Genomic DNA, 23145 nt, shown 5'->3' on the forward strand with positions numbered 1-23145 from the left:
GGGCTCCCAGCTAGGCCTGGACATTGCTATGGGAGAAAAATAGGCATCTGAGGCCCAAAATAGGCATCAGAGTTGCAATGGGGAGGGGACAGCCCAGGGGAGGTCTTGACTTGAGGATGTTCAGCTGTAGGAGGCAGAGGAGGGGTAGTGGCAGGGAATCCAGTGGAAGCAGAGTGCTCAGGTCCTTACACACCCTGCTTCCCCTAGAGGACAAAAAGGCTTGGCTTTTTCAAGGAGAATGAAGAGAAAGAAAATTGTGACCACCTAGGAAATGACAGGCCTTCAGAGGGAGGATGTTTTAGCCGACTGTAACTCAAGTCTAGTAACAGATTGGCATGCTTGGCATCACTCACAGGGCATTCAGCCCAATTTCTTTCCCAGTTCCCAAGCCCCATCTTGGCTGAACTTTGGGGAACAGGAATGTGTCTGCCCTCAAGGCTGGATGGCAAGTGGGACAGACTTGTCCTGAATGGCCAAGTGCATGGTGGAGACCAAAGTGGGGCTAGGACAGGGATGACGATAGGACAGAGGACGATGTGATATGCACAGGCAGGGTTGGGGTGCCTTGGCTGCCCAGAGATCCTCCCCAGATGGAGCATCTTGGGGCTGTGATAGGGGCTGGATGATGGACAGGAGTGAGGCTGGACTGGGTGAGCTCAGTTGTCCCAAGTCAGGGGGCTAGGGGGCTGGGGATTTTGGCCTGTCCACATCTGGGATCTGCTCTGATGGGGGAAAGGGGAGCGCTTGAGCAGACCTTCTCCTGGGGCTCTGTAATTAACCAGGAAAGTGTCTGTGCATAGGATCTTGTCATCACTTGATGCTTATCACACTCCCTGCCCCTAAGGCTGAGTCTGAGGTTCCCTTTTGGCAAGTGCAGGACCAGAGACTTTGGAAAGGCCAGAACCACACAACAGGGCAGGATCAGAGGCCATCTAGGAAACTTAGGCATACTAGGTCTCCCAGACTTGGCTAGGGATTAAGTCAGGGGAGAGTTAAAGGCCAAAGGTGCACAGCGAAGACCCCGCTGGGGAGAAGCTGTGGGCTCTGAAGGTTGAGCAGGAGGCAGAACACTGTCCCCTCCCTGACCCTCCACCAGGCGGGACCTTTAGGGATGGGGGCAGTGAAGAGGATCCTGGGAGGGGACCAGAGGTTGGACTCCAAGCCACAGCCCCTCCCCCGGCTTCCACCAGGCTGTCTAACCTCCCTCCCTCCTGCTGCAACCCGAGTCCCGGGCGCCGGGCCGGCGTATCGGGTGACCGCGGCGACGCAGCCACCAGCCTCCGCCGCTCCTCTGCGGGGCTGCGCCGGCGGGGCCGCGCCGGGGGAGGGGACCGCGAGAGGGGATGTGCACGGCGGCGCGCCGCGCAGCGCCAGGTGGAGTCGCGGTTACCGGGGCGACCGGGGCCCGGGCCGGCACGGCGGCGGCCGCGGCGGCTCTCGCATTGCAGCAAAGGGCACCAGCGGCGGCGGCCGCGGCTGCGGAGGCGGCCGGGGGAGAGAAGAGCCCGGGCGGGTGGGAGTAGGGGCCCTCCCTCCCCCGCCGGACGCAGGACCTGGGGCTAGGGACCCCCCGCGTACACCTGTGGCCGCAGGTAAGGGGGAGCGGCTGTGGGGGCCGGGATCGCAGCCTCGGGTTGGGCGGGGGGCGGGGACACGGAGATGGGGGCCCGCTTCGCGGCACCGAGAGCCATCCAGGGGTGGGGGATGCCCAGGCCATTGCAGGTTCCGGATCCCTGAGAAACGCCTCCTCCCCTCCCCCACTGCATTAGGTGCCTTCGGCGTGGGCCGGCCCCCACTCCAAAATCAGGCTGGCGCCCCCTCCCCCAACCTCGGAAAGTCATGACCTTCCCGGGGTGCGCCCTCGCCCCCATCGTCCCACAGCACCACCCCCCCCCCCCACCCACACACACACTCTGCATTGGGAAGGAGATGAGAGTGTCATCCGCACATCTGGAGGAGAGGGTCGTGCATATACATCGCGGTGGGGGCAGGCGCCCTATGGGGGGCAAGTGGCTTAGCCCCAGCCGGGGGGACGAGTGTTTACACGGATTCGTGTTCATGGGAGTTGGGAGGTGGGTGTGTGCACCGGTGCAGCAGAGCCAGGGGATTAAGGAGCCGGTGCGGACCCGTGGGTTGCTCTCCCTCCTTGGAAGATGCGTGGTCGGGGCTTGAGGTCAAGAAGGGGTCATGCGCTCACTGAGCCTGCTGGGGATGCCTGCCCAGGGGAGGAAAGAGACCTCAGCTGGCTGGGCCAAGCCTCCCCAGGGGCCCTAGCCCCTCCACTCCCAGGGCATGAGGGCTGAGGAGGGAAAGACCCGCAGCAGGGGAAGTAGGAACTCGGCTACCAGTGGCTAGGATGGAGGAGAGAGGAAGGGAGTTAACTCCTTAACTCCCAGAGGGAAGAAGCTGTTTCCTCTTCTCACCAGGAGTTTGAGGACTCCCTGGCCTGACTTCCTGGGGCCTTGAGAGACACTCCCCTCTCCCGTTTCTCAAAGCCTGGTACCTAGGGTCCTATGCTTCCATCTTACCCTCTTAGAACACCTCTCATTTTGCCCCAGCTCCTTTTAAGATTCCTCCTCGGCCAGGCACGGTGGCTCAAGCCTGTAATCCCACCACTTTGGGAGGCCGAGACGGGTGGATCACGAGGTCAGGAGATCGAGACCATCCTGGCTAACATGGTGAAACCCCATCTCTACTAAAAATACAAAAAAAAAAAAAAAAAGATTCCTCCCCACAAGTGGTTGCCCCTGCTGGGGTCTCTCCTACTCACCCCTTTATTTATTTCCCCCTTTCACTGTCTTTTGGGAAGGTGAGACCCCCTCCCTGACTATGGCAGAGGGGGCAGCTTTGGTACTGGAAGATTTGGCTTGGGGTGGACAGCCAGACCTCTCCTGACCCTCCCTGCCCTCTGCCCTCCTGACTGGGGGGTTTCTGGTGTTGGGAAATTCCCAGGGAAAAGGCCCAGAAGGCTGAGCAGTGCTGGGTGCCAGGAGATGGAGGGAGTGGTGCCAGACCTGAGCATTCAGAGATCCCACCCTCCACTCATGGCTCGGTCCTATTTTATTGACATTCATTCATCATCACATACTTGTTGAGCACCTGTATCCACCAGGTACTGTACTGGGCACAGCAGGAGGAACAGACACCCTGGAAAGGGGTGAGGAGGTAAAGGGCGCTGGAAGTTGGAAGGAGAGTGACTAGGAATGTCCCACCTTAAAGAACAGGGGAGGAGCCCTTTGCTCTCAGTCACCCTAGTCTGTCCCATGGGTTAAAATCCTGGAAAGAGACAGAGAAGGGGATGGGTGATATCCCCGGAGGCCTCCCCCACCTCAGTTTATCTCACCAGAGACACTGAGTTGCCAAGAGACTGTGTCTCGTTCCTGGTGGGGCCAACATGAAAGAGGATCATTCTTCCCACTTTCCAGAGGGAGGACAGATGATGGAGGGGCAGGATTCACTCACGTGCTCTACAGATCAGAGCCTGAAGCTCCAGATTTTGATCTCAACATCTCTCATGCATCCAAGTGACCGCCACAAGCGCAGCCCCTCTTCCATCTTTATCCTTTGAGGGGCTTGACTGGTCTTTCCTATGGCACTGATGCCACTCAGTCCTCTCCCTTGGCTGCTGCTAGTGATATGTCCCTTCCAGGTGACTGCCCCATGGATGTGCACAGCCTTGGGACCCTGGGGCAGGCCCACGTGGAGGCCATAGCCAGTGTGGCTGTGGTAGGCCCTGTCCTTATCTCCCTCCCAGGACAACGAGGTGGGCCCCAGTCATCCGAACAAGGTACCCTGAGTCTGATGTGTTGACATTGGTGGCAGGGTGGGAGACAGGACATCTTCTATCTCTTTTGCATCAGAGGTCACCTCCCTGACTCATGATATCTGGGACATGATAGGCATGGGACAGTGACACCCTGACCAGGGGCTTTCTCTTTGTACATGGGTGGCTCTGAGGCCGTGTGTGTGTGTGTGTGCGCGTGGTGTGTGCATTGCTTTGTGTGTGTTTCGATAGCCGGGGTGCATGTCTCACTGTGGGTGGGCACTGTGTCTCTGTTTCTGTGGCTGTGGTGTTTTGAGGGTGAGTTGAATGCTATCAGCACCTCTTGTCCTCTGTGACTGGCTGTGGTGCTTGTGAGAGTGTGTAAGCGAGGCAGGGGCCTGGAGGGAGGGGAACACGTTTGTGTATGAGTGGGGGCGGTCTATGTGTGAATGTCTCTGTCTCTGAGTTTCTGTTTGTTTCCAGGGCTGTTTCTGACTGGGGAGCCCCTCTCTCAGTAGGGGTGTGTGTGTGTGTCGCTCTGGGTGTCTGTGGAGATGTCCTTATCAGAAGATGTGTCTAAGAGTCTGTGCTCAGCTGTGTGTGAGCCTGCATATTGCAGGGAGCTATGGGTGGCCCATGTGTGTGCCACCCGTGCCTGGTGTCATAGTAGTGGTGGGTGAGGGACTCGAGACCTTCTCTGCAGAGCGGTCCATCACCGCTGTCTACAGATGTGACTGTCCTCATAAACCTTCCGGTGCCCTCTGCCTGCCCACTCCCTTTGCTACCCCTCCCCTTCCCCAGGCCACAGTCAGCTGCAGCTGGAGCCTGTTACTTGGCCTCTGGTCTCCCATACCCTCAGTACCTGTGGGCATCCCCTAGCACCACTGGGGGTGGCCTCAGTCCAGAGATGATTCCAGGCATTGGCTGGGACACAGACTACAGACTTTGTTGTCCCCTTCTCCTGCCTGGTATGTGACTGTTTGTTTGTTTGTTTGTTGTTTGTTTTCCAGAGTGAATGTTGGGGGAATGATGGGGATGATGGCGTAGGAGGGGGTCCTGGCAAATGACCCTCTTGGTCCCAGCCCCAGCCCAGTGTCACCCCCACCCCAAAGGTCTGCCTTAGGTAAAGCCTCCAGCCAGAGTGCCCCTCGACTCAGCCCCTGCCACCTCCTCCCTGCCAGGAAAGCATTCAGGTGGCCCAGGACACCCTGTCATGGTGTTTCTTCCCCCACGGGTGCCCTGGATGTCCCTGTCCTCTGCCAGTGGCTCTAAGGCCTGGGGATCTTGTCTGCTCGTGCCAGGCACCCCCGGGCCAGGCCATCTGCTGCCTCCATCTCCCTGCTGAGGCTGGCACCGGTCAGCAGGGTGCCTCGGCTTTGCCAAGAACCAACCCAGCCCCAGGGCTGCTCCTTCCTTGTATTAAGCCATCTGGAAGGGCCTTCTGGTCTCTAGGGAAGGAAGGGCAACCCTCGGTTACTGCACATGAGGGGGACTCTCCAGCTCCCCATTCTAGGGATGCTAAGAGGGATGTGAGGAGCACTCCTCAATCAGCCAGCCAGCCACCATCCCCAGTCTCCCCAACTCCCTTCACTGCCCCCAGCTCCCCAGCCATTGATTGCCCAGTGAGTGAGGTTCCTGGCATCTGGCTGCTCTGCTCTGTAAACTAGATCCATCATGCTGTATAGGCCTCTCTCTCTTGGCCTTGGCCCCTAGTCCCCCTCCTCCGACTTCTGCCCCATTCACCCTGATCCACCCGATCCACCCCTGCCCCGGGTCTAGTTCTCATCCCACTCTGCTCCATTCAGACACTTTCTGCTTGTCCACCCAGAAGTCTAAATACTTTCTCTCAGCAGTTATGGCCACTCATCCTCTGGCCTCAGCCTCCCACTCCCCACCCTTTGCAGCCTAATCTGCTACTTTCCCAGCTGCACCCCAGCCAACGTGGACTAGCGACTTCCCTCAACTCTGTCTCCACTTGTCTGCCCCTGGGCACTTGCCCACACCATACCCCCTGCCCAGCAGGCCTCTCCTCCCAGTCTCCAGCTGCTCATTTTTCCAGACCCATCTCAAATGCCACCTCTTCCAAGCACTGTTCCCTGGCCTGCCATTTCTCTGACCCCATAGCTCAGCTTTGTCACTGCCTCTCTTGTGACTGCCTCATGGGTTTGCTCTATCACCATCCTCTGTGCCTTTTCCCACCGGTAACTCTGTGGGGAGTCACTGTAGCACCTGCTTGGGGCCATCCTGGGTATACCATGGTGTTCCAGGTCTCAGCAGAGAATGGATGTATCAAGCATGACTTCCTTCCTGCTCCTGGGAGGGTGGAGGGCCCTTGTCCTAGGGCTCAGTGCTGAGTTCCAAGGGTCTCTAACCTGCCCCTGCCCCTCTTTTCCCCTCCTGGGCCCCCTCATAACCATCTCTTCTCTTATTTCCATCAGCAGCCAAACTACTGGAGTTTCAAGGTCAGTGTGTGATGCCTCTGCTCCCATGACAACTGCATGTGCTCTCCCTCCCCTGCCGCTGCCTCTCCCTTGCACAGGCTTTGCGCTGGGGTGCGCGTCTGCACGGGCACCTTCTGGTATGGGCGGTGGGCCTTGGGGCTGCAGGCTGTGGCTGCTGCTTTGGGAGAGTCTGGGTTTGCCTGTCAGGGGCTTGGGGATGGAGTGGGAGTTTGGGCCACCCTTGCTGGGGGTCTGAGCTAGAAATGCTCAGTCCCCAGGCATCCCTAGCCCCTGAGGGGCATTTTGGAATGGCATACATTTTCCCTAGCCTGGAGAGACTGCTGGCTCTGAGTTAGGGACCTAGACCCTTGTTGTGGGCCCTCTTCTTTGAATTCATATCTCACCTCCCAGGGAGGCCCTGTAACTGTGATGGGTCCCTCTTCCTTTTCTTACTCTCCACCATGGGGGCTGGTCAGTGCTAAGCGGGAGACTCATAGTCCTACACCCTCAAGCCTTTTATCTAAGTGGAGGGCTAAGCTCAGGGATAGGTACCTTCCTGCCTCCTCCTGAGCTCTGGCCTTTCCAAGCTGAGAGAGCTGTCTGCCCCTCCCAGGGTATCCTGCTGACCCCTTGGGGAGCAGCCTCAGGCACCTGCTTGCCTCCTGGAGTCTCTGGCCTCCCAAGTCCCAGGCATCATGACCGGGTGGGAGGCATCCCACCCAGACTCCCCAGGTGTCTTACTTGCATGCATTCTTCCTAGCACTGCAAGAAGTCCTTGAATCAGAGAATCACGGAGTCAAAGTCACGGTGTCAAGCATAGCCTCTTTGGAGGAGGCAGTTGAGGGTAGTGGTTAAGTGCATGGACCCAAGAGCCAGGCTGCTTGGTGGTGAATTCCATCCAGTGTGCTGCTAACTAGCTTGGTGATCTGGGGCAAGTTACATATCCTGTCAGCCGTGGTTTCTCCTCTGTAGAGTGGAACGACAATGTCTGCATCATGTAATTGTTGTAAAGACAGGAAAAAAAGGCCGGATGTGCTGGCTCATGCCTGTAATCCCAGCACTTTCGGAGGCCGAGGCATGTGGAACGCTTGAGCCCAGGAGTTCGAGACCAGCCTGGGCAATGTAGTGAGAACTTGTTGGCTGAGGAGAGAGGCTGAGGTGGAAGGATCACTTGAGTATGGGAGATTGAGGCTGCAGTGAGCTATGTTCGCACCACTGCGCTCCAGCCTGGGTGACAGAGCAAGGCCGTATCTCAGAAAAAAAAAAAAGAAAGAAAAGAAAGAAAGGAAAGAAAAGAAAGAGAAAAAAAAGAGGGGATGCATGTTCCTGGCAGTGCCTGGCTCCTGGTGAGCCCTACATGGTAGCTCACCTCATTAGCTACTGAATCATGGACTCTGCCTTGATTCTCAAACCTAGAAATCAGAATCGCCTTAGGAACTTGTCAAAAATCTCGAACCCCAGGCTCCAATCCCCAGAGATTCTGGTTCAGTGAATATGGGGTCCTGGAAAGGGTATTTTAAAAAGCTCCCAAGTGACTCCTAGTCTATGGACAACCTCTGGGAATCTCAGATCCATGAGCACTCACTCCCTGAAGCACCCTGGTGATAGGCGCTCTCTACCTCCCATGGCGACCCCTGTCCTATCTTTGGAGAGTTCTGCTTGACTCACTGTTTTGTTCTTCTGCCATCTCCCTTACAGTGGGGAAGTCCTTCTGGATGTTTCACTTTCCTCTGCCCTATTGTCTCAGCCCAAGGATGGAGAGAAGTGGCAGCAGGTTTTCCCTCCTCTCGAGAGGGTTTTCTGTACAGGCTGTGAGAATGGAAAGATGCCCATGGGGCCAGGAAGTGGTGGAGCAGGGAATGTGGGCATCTCTTCTTCCAGGGTTTTGGTTTCTGCCTTCTTGGCAGGCAGCAACCCCCAGGATCCCTGCCCTGCCTCCCTTCATTTGGACCCCTGTTCCACCTCCTTACTGGCACCTCACTGGTGTCCCCCCTGCCACCATGGCCACCCCCTACTCTTCATCATTGCTGGCTGCCTCATGCTGCCTGAATTCTGTAGCCCCTCATCTGCACCAGCCTGGCAACCACTGACCTTTTAGTTGCCAGGCAACCCCATGACCACTAGACCAGACCTGGTTCCCCACACTGCTGCAGAGCTCCCCGCCCTTCAGCTGGGATGAAGGTGAGACAGAGGGGTGTGGGCTGGCACTGGTGGTCAGCCTAGAGCTGAGCCATAGCCTCTCGGTCACAAGCACAAGTGGCCCCTCCCTGCTGCCCCCAGCCTGTTTCTATGCTGCCTTCCTCCTGCCAAGACCCACACCCACCCAGTGGTCAAGGCATTGTGCCTGAGAGGGGAAGCTTCCTGATCCTCACATCTGATCTATTATGGTCCCCAAACCCTCAAGGCCACCTTGGGTACAGCTGGGATACTGCCCATCAGAAGACGATGCTCTCCCTTTAAGAGTGCTAATCCAATTGGAACATTAAATTGAGTTAATATGAAGATGGAGATTAATTAGGGGTAAATCAGGAACTGGGGAGAGAGGGAGCTGAAGAGGAGAATAAATGATTCCTTTTTAGAGATATTTTATTGTTGTCTTTTTTTTAATTATAAAAGGAATCTATTCACACAGTTTTGTAGAGAAATCTATAAAGTAAAAAAAGAAAATTGTCAACCCTGAGATAACCAGTGTTAATGGTTTTGAGTGATTTGTTGTTAAAAATAGACAATTTGTTTTACAAAAAAATATAATTGGGCAACATTATTTCTTGACAGTATATGTATATGTAATACATATGTGTATATAATGCACATAACATGAAAAGATGTAGATCGGATTCATTACCTCACTCCTTGTATCAGTTTCTGTACAACCACCAGATTTCTTGCCCAGGGACTAGGGCAGAATGTCAGGGGCTGTGGTCCTGAGTGACATCCCCAGGTTTCAGCCAAAAGTAGGCTCTTAAAGTGTGGTTGAAATAATCCTGACTCCTCCTCCCCCACGGAGAGAGCCATCAAGCTATCCTTTGACATCCTTCCCTACCCCCAGCCAGATACCAGCCTCAGCTACAGCTTCAGAGAAGTGGCTGCTGTCTCTCAGAGGGTCCTGGGGGAGGCTGGCTGGCTGTGTGGCAGCATGTGCCCTGCAAGGAGGGGCTGAGGCCTGGCACATGTGTCATGTGTGCATGTGTGTCACATCAGACTTAACATGTGCATTGTGGGCACTGGGCAGGTCATCTCAAATCCAGGTCCAGCTGGCTTTGAGGAGTTTGGGATAGTTTTCTCAGTCACCCTAAATCAAGGACATTCCCTCTGTCCAGCTCTGTCAGGGTCTGCATCCCCTCAAAGCTGGGATCCTGGGGTCCCAACTCTCTTTGCTTTCTCCCTGGGCCCTGCTTCCCACCCCCACCCCCACCCTCTGAACTCCATGAAGAATAAATTATCCGCTCACAAACCCACCACTTAATTAATGTCTGGAACTAATTCCCCAATTTGCTCAACTATTCTGCTGCTCACCTCGGTAACAAATTGGTGTTGTTGTTCTTCGGAAGCCTGAAATAGCAGCCGTGCCCATGACTCCCACTCACATGGCCTCTTGTCTGTCTTCCCAGGGTGCCTGGGTCCTTTGCCCACTCCTTACCTGCCAGGTGTCCCAGGGAGGCCAAGGCTGGGAGAGACTGGGGAACTCTCTTTTGGCCATGCCAGGAGTCTGTAATCTGTTTGGGTGTCGCTGGCTGGCAGGACCTTCCCAGGCCTGGATATGGGCAGTGACAAGTAAAGGGGGGGTGCTCATCCTTGATTCCTGTCGCCCTGCCTGGCCCCTGCAGACCCGCAGCTCACGCCACACTCAGGGAGCCCAGCCCGGGCTGGCAGACCAGGCGGCAAAGCTGTCCTACGCCTCGGCCGAGTCGCTGGAGACCATGTCGGAGGCCGAGCTGCCCCTGGGTTTCAGCAGGATGAACCGCTTCCGACAGAGCCTGCCTCTTTCCCGCTCCGCCAGCCAGACCAAGCTGCGCTCCCCAGGTACTGCCCGCCCGGTCCACCCTCCCTCCCGGCACAGGCTCCTCCCTCTGCTCTTCACTCCCTAGAGCCCCCTCCTCCCCTGCAGCATGCCACCTCGCCTCAAGCTCTGCTCTCTCTCCACCAGCAACCCCAGCTCTCTCCATCTCTCTCTTGCCCTCAGCACCCCCACCCGACCCCTTTTCCTCCAAGCCTCCTGTCTCCCTCCTGCTTCCTTTTCTGTCCCTTTCTTTCATCCCTCCCTTCTCTCCCATCTCCCTTCTCTAACTCTCTCCAACCTCTCTATCAGCTCACTTCCTCTCAGTTTCCGTCCCACCTGCTCCTACCCCCACTTCCATTTCCTTGTCCAAATTCCTCCAACTGCTTGGAGTCCAGTGAGTGCCTTGAGAGGCCGGAGACCCGGCCTGGCGCCCCCGCCGGCAGCATGAGAGGTGCCTGGGTGCACCTGCACTCGGGGGCGGCGTCTGGCCTCAGACCCTGCCGCTGCGGGGCTGGCGCAGCTCCCGAAAGCTCCCCGAGTTCTCCTGGAGGGCGGCGTGGAGACGGCGGCAGTGACAGCGAGGGCGGTGTCTCCTTCGCAGGGGTGCTGTTCCTGCAGTTCGGGGAGGAGACTCGGCGCGTGCACATCACGCACGAGGTCAGCAGCCTGGACACGCTGCACGCACTCATCGCGCATATGTTCCCGCAGAAGCTCACCATGGGCATGCTTAAGTCGCCCAATACCGCCATCCTCATCAAAGACGAGGCTCGCAACGTCTTCTACGAGCTGGAGGACGTCCGGTGGGCGTAGCCCCAGGGGGATGCGGGAGGGCTTTCCCACACTCCTCCTCTGCCGGGTGCTGGACCCCGCCGGCCCTTCCCCAGCTCCTTCCTGACCGGATCTCAGCCTTTCCCCTCCCCTCCCAGAGCCCTACCGCCCCGCCCCCTTCCTGGGCCATCTCATCCCCACCCCCTCTCTAAATCATCCACCCCCGCTGGTTCCCTTTGCTTCGAGCTAACCTGAAAATGGCGCCTGAGACCAGGAAGAGGCCGGGGTGGAGGTTGCTCGGGGTGTGTGCTTGTGGCAGGCAACCTGAGCAAAGGATTTAGGAAAGAGTTGGGGCTCCCGGTGCCTCTGGCCACCCCTCTTCTCTTGGCCTGGAGAAGCCACCCCTTCTCATTGTGCACGGCTGGGGGAATGGGTGGTGACCCCTGTCTCCCCGCCTCTCCTAGGGACATCCAGGACCGCAGTATAATCAAGATCTATAGGAAGGAGCCCCTCTACGCTGCCTTCCCTGGCTCACACCTCACCAACGGGGACCTCCGGGTATGGCTGGGCATGCCCAGGGCATTGGGGAGGCTGGGCACATGGGGTCCAGGGGAGCAGGGTCTGGGGAGTTGTCATCGGGAACCAGGGCCAGTTTTGGAGAAGGGAGCATAGGGGCTGAGGGATTAGGGAAGAGCCGCTCTCCCACCTGCTACTTTCCTCTCCATTCCGGGCCTGTCCACTTGAGATTTTGCTAATTTGCCTCCAGATATTCTAAGGCCTCTCTCAGGAGCTGGAGCCACCGCTTCCCCTTCTACTTCCCACCCCTCACGGTAGCTGAGCTGAAGGTTACCCCTCTGGTGCCTCTTCATCAGCCACCTTTTCCGCCATGCTGGAAACCCTGATGGGGAAGTGGCCCTAGACGCAGCAGGATGGAGGGAGGGCTGAGACCTGAAGGGACTTCCTAAGCGTCAGGGAGGAGATGCTGGCTGCTCAAGCAAGGGGCAGGGGTGTTCTTGGTGACCAGCCCCGTGGGGTTCCGGGCTGTCTTCTGCGCAGAGAGAGATGGTGTACGCGTCGCGGGAGTCGTCGCCCACGCGGCGCCTCAACAATCTGTCGCCAGCGCCTCACCTGGCGTCAGGCTCGCCGCCGCCCGGGCTGCCGTCGGGGCTGCCAGCCGGGCTGCAGTCCGGCTCGCCGTCGCGCTCGCGTCTCTCGTACGCCGGGGGGCGCCCGCCCTCGTACGCCGGCAGCCCGGTGCACCACGCGGCCGAAAGGCTGGGAGGCGCCCCGCCCGCCCAGGGCGTCAGCCCCAGCCCCAGCGCCATCCTGGAGCGGCGCGACGTGAAGCCGGACGAGGACCTGGCGGGCAAGGCGGGCGGCATGGTGCTGGTGAAGGGCGAGGGTCTCTATGCCGACCCCTACGGGCTACTGCACGAGGGCCGTCTGAGCCTGGCCGCGGCCGCCGGCGACCCGTTTGCCTACCCGGGAGCTGGCGGCCTCTACAAGCGCGGCTCGGTGCGCTCGCTAAGCACCTACTCCGCCGCCGCTCTGCAGTCCGATCTGGAGGACTCCCTGTACAAGGCTGCGGGCGGCGGCGGCGGCCCGCTGTACGGCGACGGCTACGGCTTCCGCCTGCCGCCCTCGTCACCGCAGAAGCTGGCCGACGTGGCAGGGCCCCCCGGAGGCCCCCCGCCGCCGCACAGCCCCTACTCGGGGCCGCCCAGCCGCGGCTCGCCAGTGCGCCAGTCCTTCCGCAAGGACTCGGGCTCCTCGTCCGTCTTCGCCGAGAGTCCTGGAGGGAAGACCCGCAGCGCGGGGAGCGCCTCGACGGCCGGAGCTCCCCCTTCGGAGCTCTTCCCTGGGCCTGGGGAGCGCTCGCTGGTTGGGTTCGGGCCGCCAGTGCCAGCCAAGGACACGGAGACCAGGTGAGGGACGTTAATCAGGCTTCAGGGACTGGGGTTGGGGGGTGCGCTGCGGAGAGGGTGCACGGCAGAGTCCGTGGCAGGTGTGTGTCCTGGACTGAGATCCCGGAGTCCTTTGGAGACCTTGAGTAGTCTTGAAGGGTCGCCAGAAAGCATCTTGGATGTGGTAGGGAGGGCATTGGAAAGACCAGCTTGTCATTTTTCTCCCATCCGCAAGACTCAAGGGGGTAGTTGAGAGGTCCCCAGACGAGGAGTCTGGAGACTTGTGTTTGCATCCATTTTTTAAGCTTCGGTTTCCCCAACTGTAAAATTGAGGGGCTGAACCACTTTTAGTGGTTTTCCAGCTTAAGAGTTTGCAGCAGTGAGAGCTGTCCAGCACCGGGACAGCTGAAGTCCACTGGGGAGGAGGGTGCTGTTGAGAAATGGTGACGGGGAAAGGAGCACATTCGGGTACCTAGCCTCCAGGCTGAGAAGCCCCTGCCCATCACTCAGTCCCCTCCTAAGGGTGCAGGGCTGGAGAAGGTAACCAGGGCAGTAGGTAACCTGTGCCCTCAGGCAGCACTGCTGAGCAGTGAGAAGCCATTGGCCTTCACACAGCTCTTACATGGCCTGTGTGCCAGGCACTGCACAGGGTACTGTCAATGCCAAGCTGGGCAAACCCAGTTCCTGTCCTGGTCTAGTGGGGAGACCAGGGTGGTGTGGAAGGAGGGGATCCTTGGGGCTCCTGGGGTCTGTGGAATGTTTTTGGGAGGGGGTCAGGAGAAAGGCAGAGCAGGCAGGGGAAAGCATTGCCAGGCATGGAGAGATCATGCAGCCTTTAGGGAGGGAGTGAAAGGTGAGGTGGGAAGCTTTGGACTTGATCCTTAGGCACTGGGGCCCTTTGCATTGTCTGTGTTTTGGCAGCCAGGGATGGGACGGTGTTTCTTCTGGTTACCAATTTAGGAATGGGGGGCTGGGCAGGAGAGACCCTATGCTCAGAGGCGAGGTTGCCCAGACCCCCTTCCTCCCCAGGGAGCGCATGGAGGCTATGGAGAAGCAGATTGCCAGCCTCACAGGCCTGGTGCAGAGCGCCTTACTGCGAGGCTCTGAGCCTGAGACCCCCAGGTGAGGCCCCTCTCCCAACACCACTGCCAGGGCCTGGGGGTGGAGCAGAAGGAAGGGGAAATGGGCATCGGCCCTGCCAGTGTCTCACTGGGTGACCCTGGGTGAATCCCTTCCCTTCTCTGGGACTCTATCCTGATATCAGAGAGCTGGAGGAGATGACATCTAAGGTCCCACCCAACTCTGGAGGTCTGGGGCTGGCCTGGACCCCCTAATGGCTTTTTTCCCTGTGCCACAGTGAGAAGATTGAAGGCTCCAACGGAGCAGCTACCCCCTCAGCACGTGAGTGACCCTCCCCCACCCCCATCCTTGTTCTCTCAGAGCCTGTTTCCTAATCTATAAAGTGGGGATTAAGCAATAACTACATCACTGGCCTTAGCCCAAGAGGTCTTTGCCCTGGCACTTTGGTCCCCACCCTTAGGGCTGGCCACTTGGGGCAGGTAGTCAGAGCCACGGGGTTCTCTGGCTATGTGGCGGAGAGTAGGGAGGACCCCGTCCCAGCCCAGTCCTTCCCAGGCTCACAGTTTGTTCACTTTCTCCCATCCTCGTGGTCCTCTGCAGCCTGTGGGTCAGGCGGCCGGAGCAGCGGGGCCACCCCCGTGTCCGGCCCGCCCCCGCCCTCGGCCAGCAGCACCCAGGCAGGGCAGCCTACCGCCGTTAGCCGGCTGCAGATGCAGCTTCACCTGCGAGGCCTGCAGAACAGCGCCAGTGACTTGCGCGGCCAGCTCCAGCAGTTGCGCAAGCTCCAGGTACCGCCCCGTCCCGGGCACCGCCCCACCAACGCCCACCTACTGGTCGAAGCCCCTTGCCACAAGTCCCGTCCCATCCCCTACTACCTCATCCTTTTCCCAGAGCTCCCACGCCCGAGTCCTTCGCCGCTCACTGATCTCTCTCCGAACCCTTTCTCCCCTTCCCCTTTCTTGAGCTTCCGCCCCCTCGCTGAACCTCCGCTTCCTCACCAAGGCCCTACCCCTCGCCCGTATCCCCCTCATTGAGCCCTCCTTCTCCTTCCCCGAGTCCCCATCGCCCTCCTGGATACCCAGTCACCCACTGAACCCCTCCTTCGTCAGTATCCCTCGGGGCAGTTCCAGTTCCTTCCTGCCCTGCAACCCTTTCCCTAAGTCAGCGAGAGCCCTTCCCCCAAGTCCCCTCAGCTCCTCCCTCCTGAGCCCTGACAGTCTCCCCCGGCCCTGCCTGGCAGATGGTCCCACCTGTCAGGAGCTTGGCATCGCCGTGTCCGCTCCTCAAGCGGGCCCAGGGCCCGTCAGGTGAGGATAATGAGCAGAGACAGGCTGGGGAGGGGGCAGAGAATTGCCATCTGGGCAAAAGATAAGATCTTGCCCACTCCCGCCATTCAGGCTTGGAACTGGGTTGGATCAATGGTTAACTTAGTCTTCCTGTCCCAGCCGTGGAAGCTCTGTCAAACGCCAGCGCTTGAGTCCTTCATTCCAGTCCCGTCCCCATTCCGAGATGATGGAAGCGACAACCATGCGGCCGCACTGTCGGCAGGGACCTACATAGGGCCACACCCTGTCCCGCAAATATTCCCAACCCCTTCTCCTGCCTCATATTCCCCAGAACTTAACCTTGCCCTCCTCCCCCTGCAATAACCACCCCGTCACTGCTGCTTGCGGCCACAGCCATGCAGCTGCCCCTTTGCATGGCCCATTTAAACGTTCCCCCCTCCACGATCCCCATCCGTTCTCCTCCTGCCTCTGTTCTTCCCTAGAACTTAGCCCTCTGCCCCTGCCCTTCGCCATCCCACCCCTTCGCTGCTGCCTGAGGCGGAGCCAAGCAGCTGCATCTTCTGCCGAGCCCCGCCCTGGATTGGGCAATCCTCTACCCGCCTTCTCCCGGCCCTTCCCCTGCCGCGCGCCTCCGCTCCCCCCACCCGGGTCCATCCGTCCGTGCGTCCCGCAGCTACAGAACCAGGAGTCGGTGCGCGCGCTGCTGAAGCGCACGGAGGCAGAGCTGAGCATGCGCGTGTCGGAGGCGGCGCGGCGGCAGGAGGACCCGCTGCAGCGGCAGCGCACCCTGGTGGAGGAGGAGCGGCTGCGCTATCTCAACGACGAGGAGCTTATTACCCAGCAGCTCAAGTGAGGCTGGGCCCGCGGGGGAGGGAGCGGTGGGGGTGCGGCCGGAGCGACCCGCCACCTGGTTTCCCTGGGAGGCGCAGCTGCCTTCCCTCTGAGTCACAGGTGGCGTTGGTCTGTTCTGAAGCCTGATTTCCTTCTCTGGCCTGATTTCTGTGTGACCCACAAACCTTTGATCGGCTGGCATTATTCCTGATTTCTTTTTTTTGGCTTGATGCCTGCTTTGCTATGGTCTTACTTCATAATGATCCACACTCAGGCTTCCTGTGGCCTGCAGCTTCACTGTCATCTGGCCAGCTGCCTGATTTCCCTCTGCCCTCTGCCTACTTTCATTTTGGCCTGTGACGCGTGCAAAGTGACCCTGGGGTAGTGCGTTCAGGTGGAGCGTTCAGGTGCCGCCACTGCTGTAGCCTGGCGCTGACCAGCCACCATTGGAGATCTGATTCCCTGATCTCTGAGTCCAGATATAGCCAAGGAAAACCCACCTTCCTTCCTAGTGCAGCTGGAACAGGGCTGAAGTGTTTTCAGAAGGAAGGAGGAATCATGAACACTCCGCCTCCACATGCTTAGGCATGGAGGGGTTAACAGAAGACAGTCTTCTGATCCAAATTTAGCAAATGGCTGTCTGGCCAACCATTCCATTGTCTGGCACCTTTGAAGGGAGATGCTGCCTTTCAGTGTCCATTCAGGGAGTGAGCACCCCCACCCTGCTATCCCTCGCCAGTGATAGGGATCTGAGACAAGAGGCCCTGCTCCTTCCTGTGGACCCCCTCTTGGTGATACAGGGCACTAGGGGACCTGGAGTCCAGTGCCAGCCCTGAGGTGCTGAGTGATCAGGGCAGTTCCTGCCCCTCTCTGTGTCCCAGTGTCCTCATCTGTACCCAGCATTAAGCTTTTCACCTCTCTTTTCAACAAGGGGTTGAGTTGTACTGGCTGGGGACTCCGGGAGCCAGGAGAGGCTGCTCCTTGGAGCCCAGCTTCCTCACTAAGTCATAAATGAGCCTCTTGCTAGGAGCTCCTTGAGATGGGTCGCTGCTCCTCAGTCTGGGGCCCACATAGCCTAGTGGTACATGTGCATTTCAGCAAGACCCAAGGCAACAATTCCCATGACACCATGTGGCTGAAATAGGGTAAGGGGCCACCCCATGGGGACATAAGCCAGAAGCAGCCACCCCATCACTCTAGGTGTGATAACTTAGTGATGACTCCGGCCAGATCTCCAAGCAGATTGGTAGGTACCATCTCTCCTCACCCAGGGAATTCCATTTCTCCAGATTTTCTATCCTTTCCTTGTCTCTTTTCATTCAGCCCAGAGGAGGGGGGTTGGAATATTCAAAAGGAACTTTACCGAGACATTAAAGGAAAATTAAAGGAGATCTAAAAGCACAGAGCCAGAAGATACGAAAGGACAGATTTATGCCACTGTCATTATAAGTGTTTGGTCCTTGGCTCCCTGAGAGCCTTGGTTCTCCAGGAACACAGACTCCACACCCCCTGCCCCATTATCAAACCAATTATTCAGAGAGCTTGAGACCTGCAGTACTGTTTCTGGCAGGATTCTCCATCCTCCTGAAAGGGGGCTCCTGCCTCTTCCGGGTTGGGCAGATACTGGGCTCCAACTTGGCCATGAAGGCCCTCCCTGCCCAGCTCCCATAGCCTTCCCAGGCTTTAACCCTGCAATCCCCCTACCCCATACTCTGGCCATGACCCCTGCACACTTACTCTTGCTCCAATTTGCTGTGCCCCTTCCTCTTTCCTGGCAACTTGCTGGAAGTTAAAACTGGTTCTGTTTCATTCAGCTTGACTCACTCATCTGTTCATCTAGCCCAGCACTTAAGGTCTGTCTGGGCATTGCCTTTAGGTGCAGCCTCTGCTGACTGAGACCTTTTAGGTCCTGGAATCCACCTTTGCCTTACCCAGGGCGAGCTTTGTAGGTATGCCACCTGTGCTGTCATTCAGGGCCCCACGCTTGGAAGGGTCCCATGCTTGGTATAATGCTCTGCTGTTGCCATCTTGAAATTCTTTTTTTTTTTTTTTTTTTTTTGAGACGGAGTCTCGCTCTGTCGCCCGGGCTGGAGTGCAGTGGCCGGATCTCAGCTCACTGAAAGCTCCGCCTCCCGGGTTTATGCCATTCTCCTGCCTCAGCCTCCGAAGTAGCTGGGACTACAGGCGCCAGCCACCTCGCCCGGCTAGCTTTTTTTGTATTTTTTAGTAGAGACAGGGTTTCACCGTGTTAGCCAGGATGGTCTCGATCTCCTGACCTCGTGATCCGCCCGTCTCGGCCTCCCAAAGTGCTGGGATTACAGGCTTGAGCCACCACGCCCGGCCTTGAAATTCTTTCTTTTTTTTTTTTTTTTTTTGAGATGGAGTGTCGCTCTGTCGCCCAGATTGGAGTGCAGTAACCGGATCTCAGCTCACTGCAAGGTCCGCCTCCCGGGTTTACGCCATTCTCCGGCCTCAGCCTCCGGAGTAGCTGGGACTACAGGCGCCCGCCACCTCGCCCGGCTCGTTTTTTGTATTTTTTAGTAGAGACGGGGTTTCACCGTGTTAGCCAGGATGGTCTCGATCTCCTGACCTCGTGATCCGCCCTTCTCGGCCTCCCAAAGTGCTGGGATTACAGTCTTGAGCCACCGTGCCCGGCTTGAAATTCTTAATAATTTTTAAACTAGAGGTGACATTTTCATTTTGCATTGGGCCCCATAAATTATTTAGCTGGTTCCATTTTGACTCTTCCCTGTTGATCCCTCCAGGACTAAATCTGGGTTTGGAAAGCCTAGCCACTTTTTCCTCCAGTGTCTAGACTAGCTGGCCTGGGACTTATTTGCAGAACTTGCCCAGGTTAGAGGCCCCACAACTTTGGCAGATTGGATGATGAGAAAATCAAGTGGGGAGGCCTAGTCCCTCCTGCCTGGGAGTTGCAGTGTTGTCATCTCCTGAAGTCTTATTTGAGTCCTTTACATGACAGTCTCTTCCTCTTCTGAGTGATGTTTGGGAGTGACCATTTTATAAAACTGGCACAGCTTGGACCAGTCAGGTATCACACATATGAGCAGGGGAGTTGTTCTTTCCCATGTAGTAGGGCGAGGGCTGGGCTAGGACAGTGTATGGATTGGGGGCAGCATGGGTGATGTTGGTGTAGTGTGGAAATGAGATACAGCAGAACCAATGGCTGATGTCAGATGTGAGTAGATCCTGCTCTGCCACAAAATGGCTGTATGACCTTGGACTAACTAGTTAATCTCTTTGAATATCTTTTTTTCCTTTTTTTTTTTTTTTAAATGCCAGAGTCTTAGTTAGGATAGCTAATTAATTAGGGTAGCTTGCTATAACAAATAAGCTCCCAAATTGTTTAATAATTCAAAAGTAATAAACATATCTTTTTCATGGAACAGTATTGGGTGTGTTAGGCGGGTGGCTCTTCTCCGTGCAGTCATTCAGGGACTCAGGCTGATGGAGATTCTGCTGTCTTCAACATGTGTTTTCCAAGATCACCCAGAGAGTTTCCAACTAACGAAAAAAGAAAAAGGAGCATGGAGGATCTTACATGGGAGGTTTTTGTGAGCCAGGTCTGGAAGCAGCATGTACTCCTTCCACTCATCTTCCATTGGGTAGACTTCAGTTAAATGGCCACTTATCACTGCAAGGCGGGCTGGGATGTGTAGTCTAGGCTCTGAGCCACTGTTTGTCTGTGTGTAAGCTGGAGATAATAACTGTTCCCACCTCCAGGATTTGTTTTGAGGATTAATCAAAGTAATGAAAGCCAAGGCTTGAGTGTGGCACCTGGCATACAGTAAATGCATAATACAGGATAGCTCTTTAACTGGTAGTGCTGCTAAGTCACAAGCTTTTGCCCTTGACTCCAACCCAGTCTGTCTTTTCACCTGTTAGTTGGATGAAGATGGGTAAGGTGTGCTGATAAGATTTGCTGATGACACGGAGCTTTAAGCGGGAGCAAATCTGTTGGATGATAGAACTGAAATTCAAAAGTTGTTTGCACCTAGATTGAGCTGAAATCCAACAGATGGGATTTGACAGGAATGTATATAAAGTTCCACATTTGGGTCAGAGATGTCAGCGACTCAAGTACAGAACTGAGATGACCTACCTGGGCAGCAGTTCCTTCTCTCCCTTGGTCGTTCATTCCACAATTATTTCCCAGAAATCTACTCTGCACCAGGCACCATGCCAGGTGCTAGAAACCGGAGATGAATCTGGAAGGCATGGTCCTTGCCTGTCTGGGGTTAGTAGTCCAGAAGGCTGCACAACCCAGCCAATAGGAGCTTCAGCAGTTTGGAGGGCAGGAAGCAGACCCAGCAACCACAAGGGGAAGGGCTGGAGGAGAGCTTCCCATTGAGACCTGAGGATCAGTGGGAGTTAGCACGTGTGTGTGCGTGTATGTGTATGAGTGAATGGAATATTCTAGGCAGAGAAAACAGCATTATAAAGAGCCAGAGAGGGCAGCACATGTAGCACCTCAGAGCAGTTCTGAAGGGTTCTAAGCAGAAGCCAGATGGGACGAGGGGTACAGCGGCATGGAAAACAAGAGCAGCTCCCAGGCACTGAGCCCTTGCCGCCTGCATTAGCTCATCCAGTCCACCTGATGGCCCCCATGAAGGGGGAACTCTTTTTCTTTTCTTTTTTTTTTTTGAGACGAAGTCCCACTCTGTTGCCCAAGCTGGAGTGCAGTGGCACGATCTCGGCCCGCTGCGACCTCCCTTCCTGGGTTCAAGTGATTCTCCTGCCTCAGCCTCCCAAGTAACTGGGATTACAGCCACATGCCACCATGGCCGGCAAATTTTTGTATATTTAGTAGAGACGGGGTTTCGCCATATTGGCCAGTTGATCTCGAACTCCTGACCTCAGGTGATCTGCCCGCCTTGGCCTCCCAAAGTGCTGGGGTTATAGGCATGAACCACCACACCTAGCGGGGAATTCTTACCATCCCTATTTTTTAGACGAGGAGGTTGAAGTCCAGAGATATTAGGTAACTTGCCCAAGATCTCTCCTCTGCCAAGGGCAGAGCTAGGATTGGAGCTTGGATCAGTCTGACTCTAGAACCAAGTTTTCAACTACCATCTTCCTGCCCTTCTTGGCTGCACTGAAAAGTTTGGATGTTAGCCTCAGGATGATGGGATCCATTTAAGGTTCAATGGCAGGAGGGATGACCTGATCTGATTTACAGTTTAGAAGAATGTAGGGTCTTAAATGACACAAGTTCAGCATACACTAGCTGAAAATCTAAAGCAGCTTTGGCCCTCAGGAAAGAGGCTGTGTGGCTGGATCATTTGGGAGAAGGGCAATGAACATGGCAGTTTCCCCCGAAACAAGAGACCTCCCCAGGGGCACGTGCTCTGCCTCTGGTTCCCTGAAAGGCAACCAAGTTCTCTCTGCTTCCTTGGCAGAATAGAATCAGGGGATGCAAGTTACAATGAGAGATGCTTGGGCAGATATTGCTGAGGATCAGAGCTTCCAAGGGGTACAGATGGTACAGGGCACCTCTTAGGGAGAGCTTCTGAAGTCTCCTCATCTCTGAGATTTGGCATTGCAGATTTTACTTGAGCATGTGGTCTGGTGGCTGGCTTTTATGTTTGTTTGTTTTTGAGACAAGGTCTCCCTCTGTCACTCAGGCTAGAGTGCAGTGGCACAGTCACGGCTCACTGCAGCCTCAACCTCCCAGACTCAAGCGATCCCCCTGCCTTAGCCTCCCCAGTAGCTGGGACTACAGGCACCTGCCACTACACCCAGCTAATTATTTTATTTTTTTGTGGAGACGAGGTCTCCCTATGTTGCCCAGGCCGGTCTTGAACTCCTGGGCTCAAGAGATCTGCCTGCCTCAGCCTCCCAAAGTACTGGGATTCCGAGCATGAGCCACCACGCCCAGCCTCCTGCTTTTACTTTTGATCCAACTGGTGGCCTGATTTCTTTCCAGCTGCCCAATTTCAGGGGGCTGGGCTGGCATCTCAGGCCAAAAGAGCTGAGAGGGTCTCTCTGTGGCTGCAGTGACCTGGAGAAATCGGTGGAGAAGATCCAGAGGGACGTGTCCCACAACCACCGGCTGGTTCCTGGCCCCGAACTGGAGGAGAAGGCACTGCTGCTGAAGCAGCTGGGGGAGACGCTGACGGAGCTCAAGGGTGGGTCTGGGGCCTGCGAATGCAGCATGTTGTCCAGGGCGGGGCAGTCTGCCATATTCCAGCCACCATCCCCTCCTCCCAGTCTGCGGTGCTTTCTCTGGCCCCGGCTCATACCTTCCTGTCTCCGAAGCTCACTTCCCGGGCCTGCAGAGCAAGATGCGGGTGGTGCTGCGCGTGGAGGTGGAGGCGGTGAAGTTCCTGAAGGAGGAGCCCCAGCGCCTGGATGGGCTCCTCAAGCGCTGCCGCGGGGTCACGGACACACTGGCCCAGATCCGAAGGTCATTCTGTCCCTGACCTCTGATTTCCCATGGGGTCACACACTGGGCCCAGACCCATAGGTCAGACTGAACCCTTACCCCAACTCCCCCAAAGGTCACTGACGTGCCAACTGAACTGGCACCTCAGCTCTGCCTTGTGACCCCTGCATGCTGTAGACCTGGCTTCCTCTTATACCAGGGGCAGTCACTCCTCCCCAGGCCCTCCCACCTCTCCTGCAGCATCCCAGGATGCTGCCTCCCACCCCATCTCCCTCAGGCCAGCCTTCCCGCAGAAGGGTCATTACCTGCTGGCCTCACAGCTGCTCCCAACTCTCCCAACCCCAGGCAAGTGGATGAGGGTGTGTGGCCACCCCCCAACAGTCTCCTGAGTCAGTCCCCAAAGAAGGTGACGGCAGAGACTGACTTCAACAAGAGCGTAGACTTCGAAATGCCACCCCCCAGCCCCCCGCTGAACCTGCACGAGCTGAGCGGACCAGCTGAAGGAGCCTCTCTTACCCCTAAGGGGAGCAACCCCACCAAAGGCTTGGACACTCCTGGCAAGAGAAGTGTGGACAAGGCTGTGTCTGTCGAGGTGCTGGGGCCAGGGATTGTGGATGGGGCGGTGAGCCAGGTTCACACATTCTTATGACCATCCTTCCTAAGGTGGGG

The 23145-nt window shown here is 56.9% G+C and overlaps 1 protein-coding gene across 2 annotated transcripts in view; it reads left to right on the forward strand.

Annotated features, from left to right (window-relative positions):
* The window catches only part of SRCIN1 (SRC kinase signaling inhibitor 1), a 64667-nt gene that overhangs the window by 31437 nt on the left and 10085 nt on the right, over nucleotides 1-23145 (forward strand). Inside the window, exons 1-13 of one of the 2 annotated variants that reach the window (XM_030922467.1) lie at nucleotides 1440-1592; nucleotides 6202-6225; nucleotides 10032-10227; nucleotides 10806-11004; nucleotides 11437-11530; nucleotides 12029-12897; nucleotides 13906-13998; nucleotides 14234-14277; nucleotides 14557-14744; nucleotides 15916-16091; nucleotides 22089-22219; nucleotides 22350-22497; nucleotides 22822-23068. In XM_030922467.1, the coding sequence (XP_030778327.1) occupies nucleotides 10125-10227; nucleotides 10806-11004; nucleotides 11437-11530; nucleotides 12029-12897; nucleotides 13906-13998; nucleotides 14234-14277; nucleotides 14557-14744; nucleotides 15916-16091; nucleotides 22089-22219; nucleotides 22350-22497; nucleotides 22822-23068 (2292 nt within the window). In that variant the 5' untranslated portion in view covers nucleotides 1440-1592; nucleotides 6202-6225; nucleotides 10032-10124. Of the gene's footprint in view, nucleotides 1-1439; nucleotides 1593-6201; nucleotides 6226-10031; nucleotides 10228-10805; nucleotides 11005-11436; nucleotides 11531-12028; nucleotides 12898-13905; nucleotides 13999-14233; nucleotides 14278-14556; nucleotides 14745-15915; nucleotides 16092-22088; nucleotides 22220-22349; nucleotides 22498-22821; nucleotides 23069-23145 lie in introns of those variants that run through there. The other variant, XM_030922466.1, reaches the window with a different exon arrangement.

Source organism: Rhinopithecus roxellana, chromosome 19 (genome assembly GCF_007565055.1).
Source record: "Rhinopithecus roxellana isolate Shanxi Qingling chromosome 19, ASM756505v1, whole genome shotgun sequence".
In the NCBI taxonomy this organism is placed as follows: domain Eukaryota; kingdom Metazoa; phylum Chordata; class Mammalia; order Primates; family Cercopithecidae; genus Rhinopithecus; species Rhinopithecus roxellana.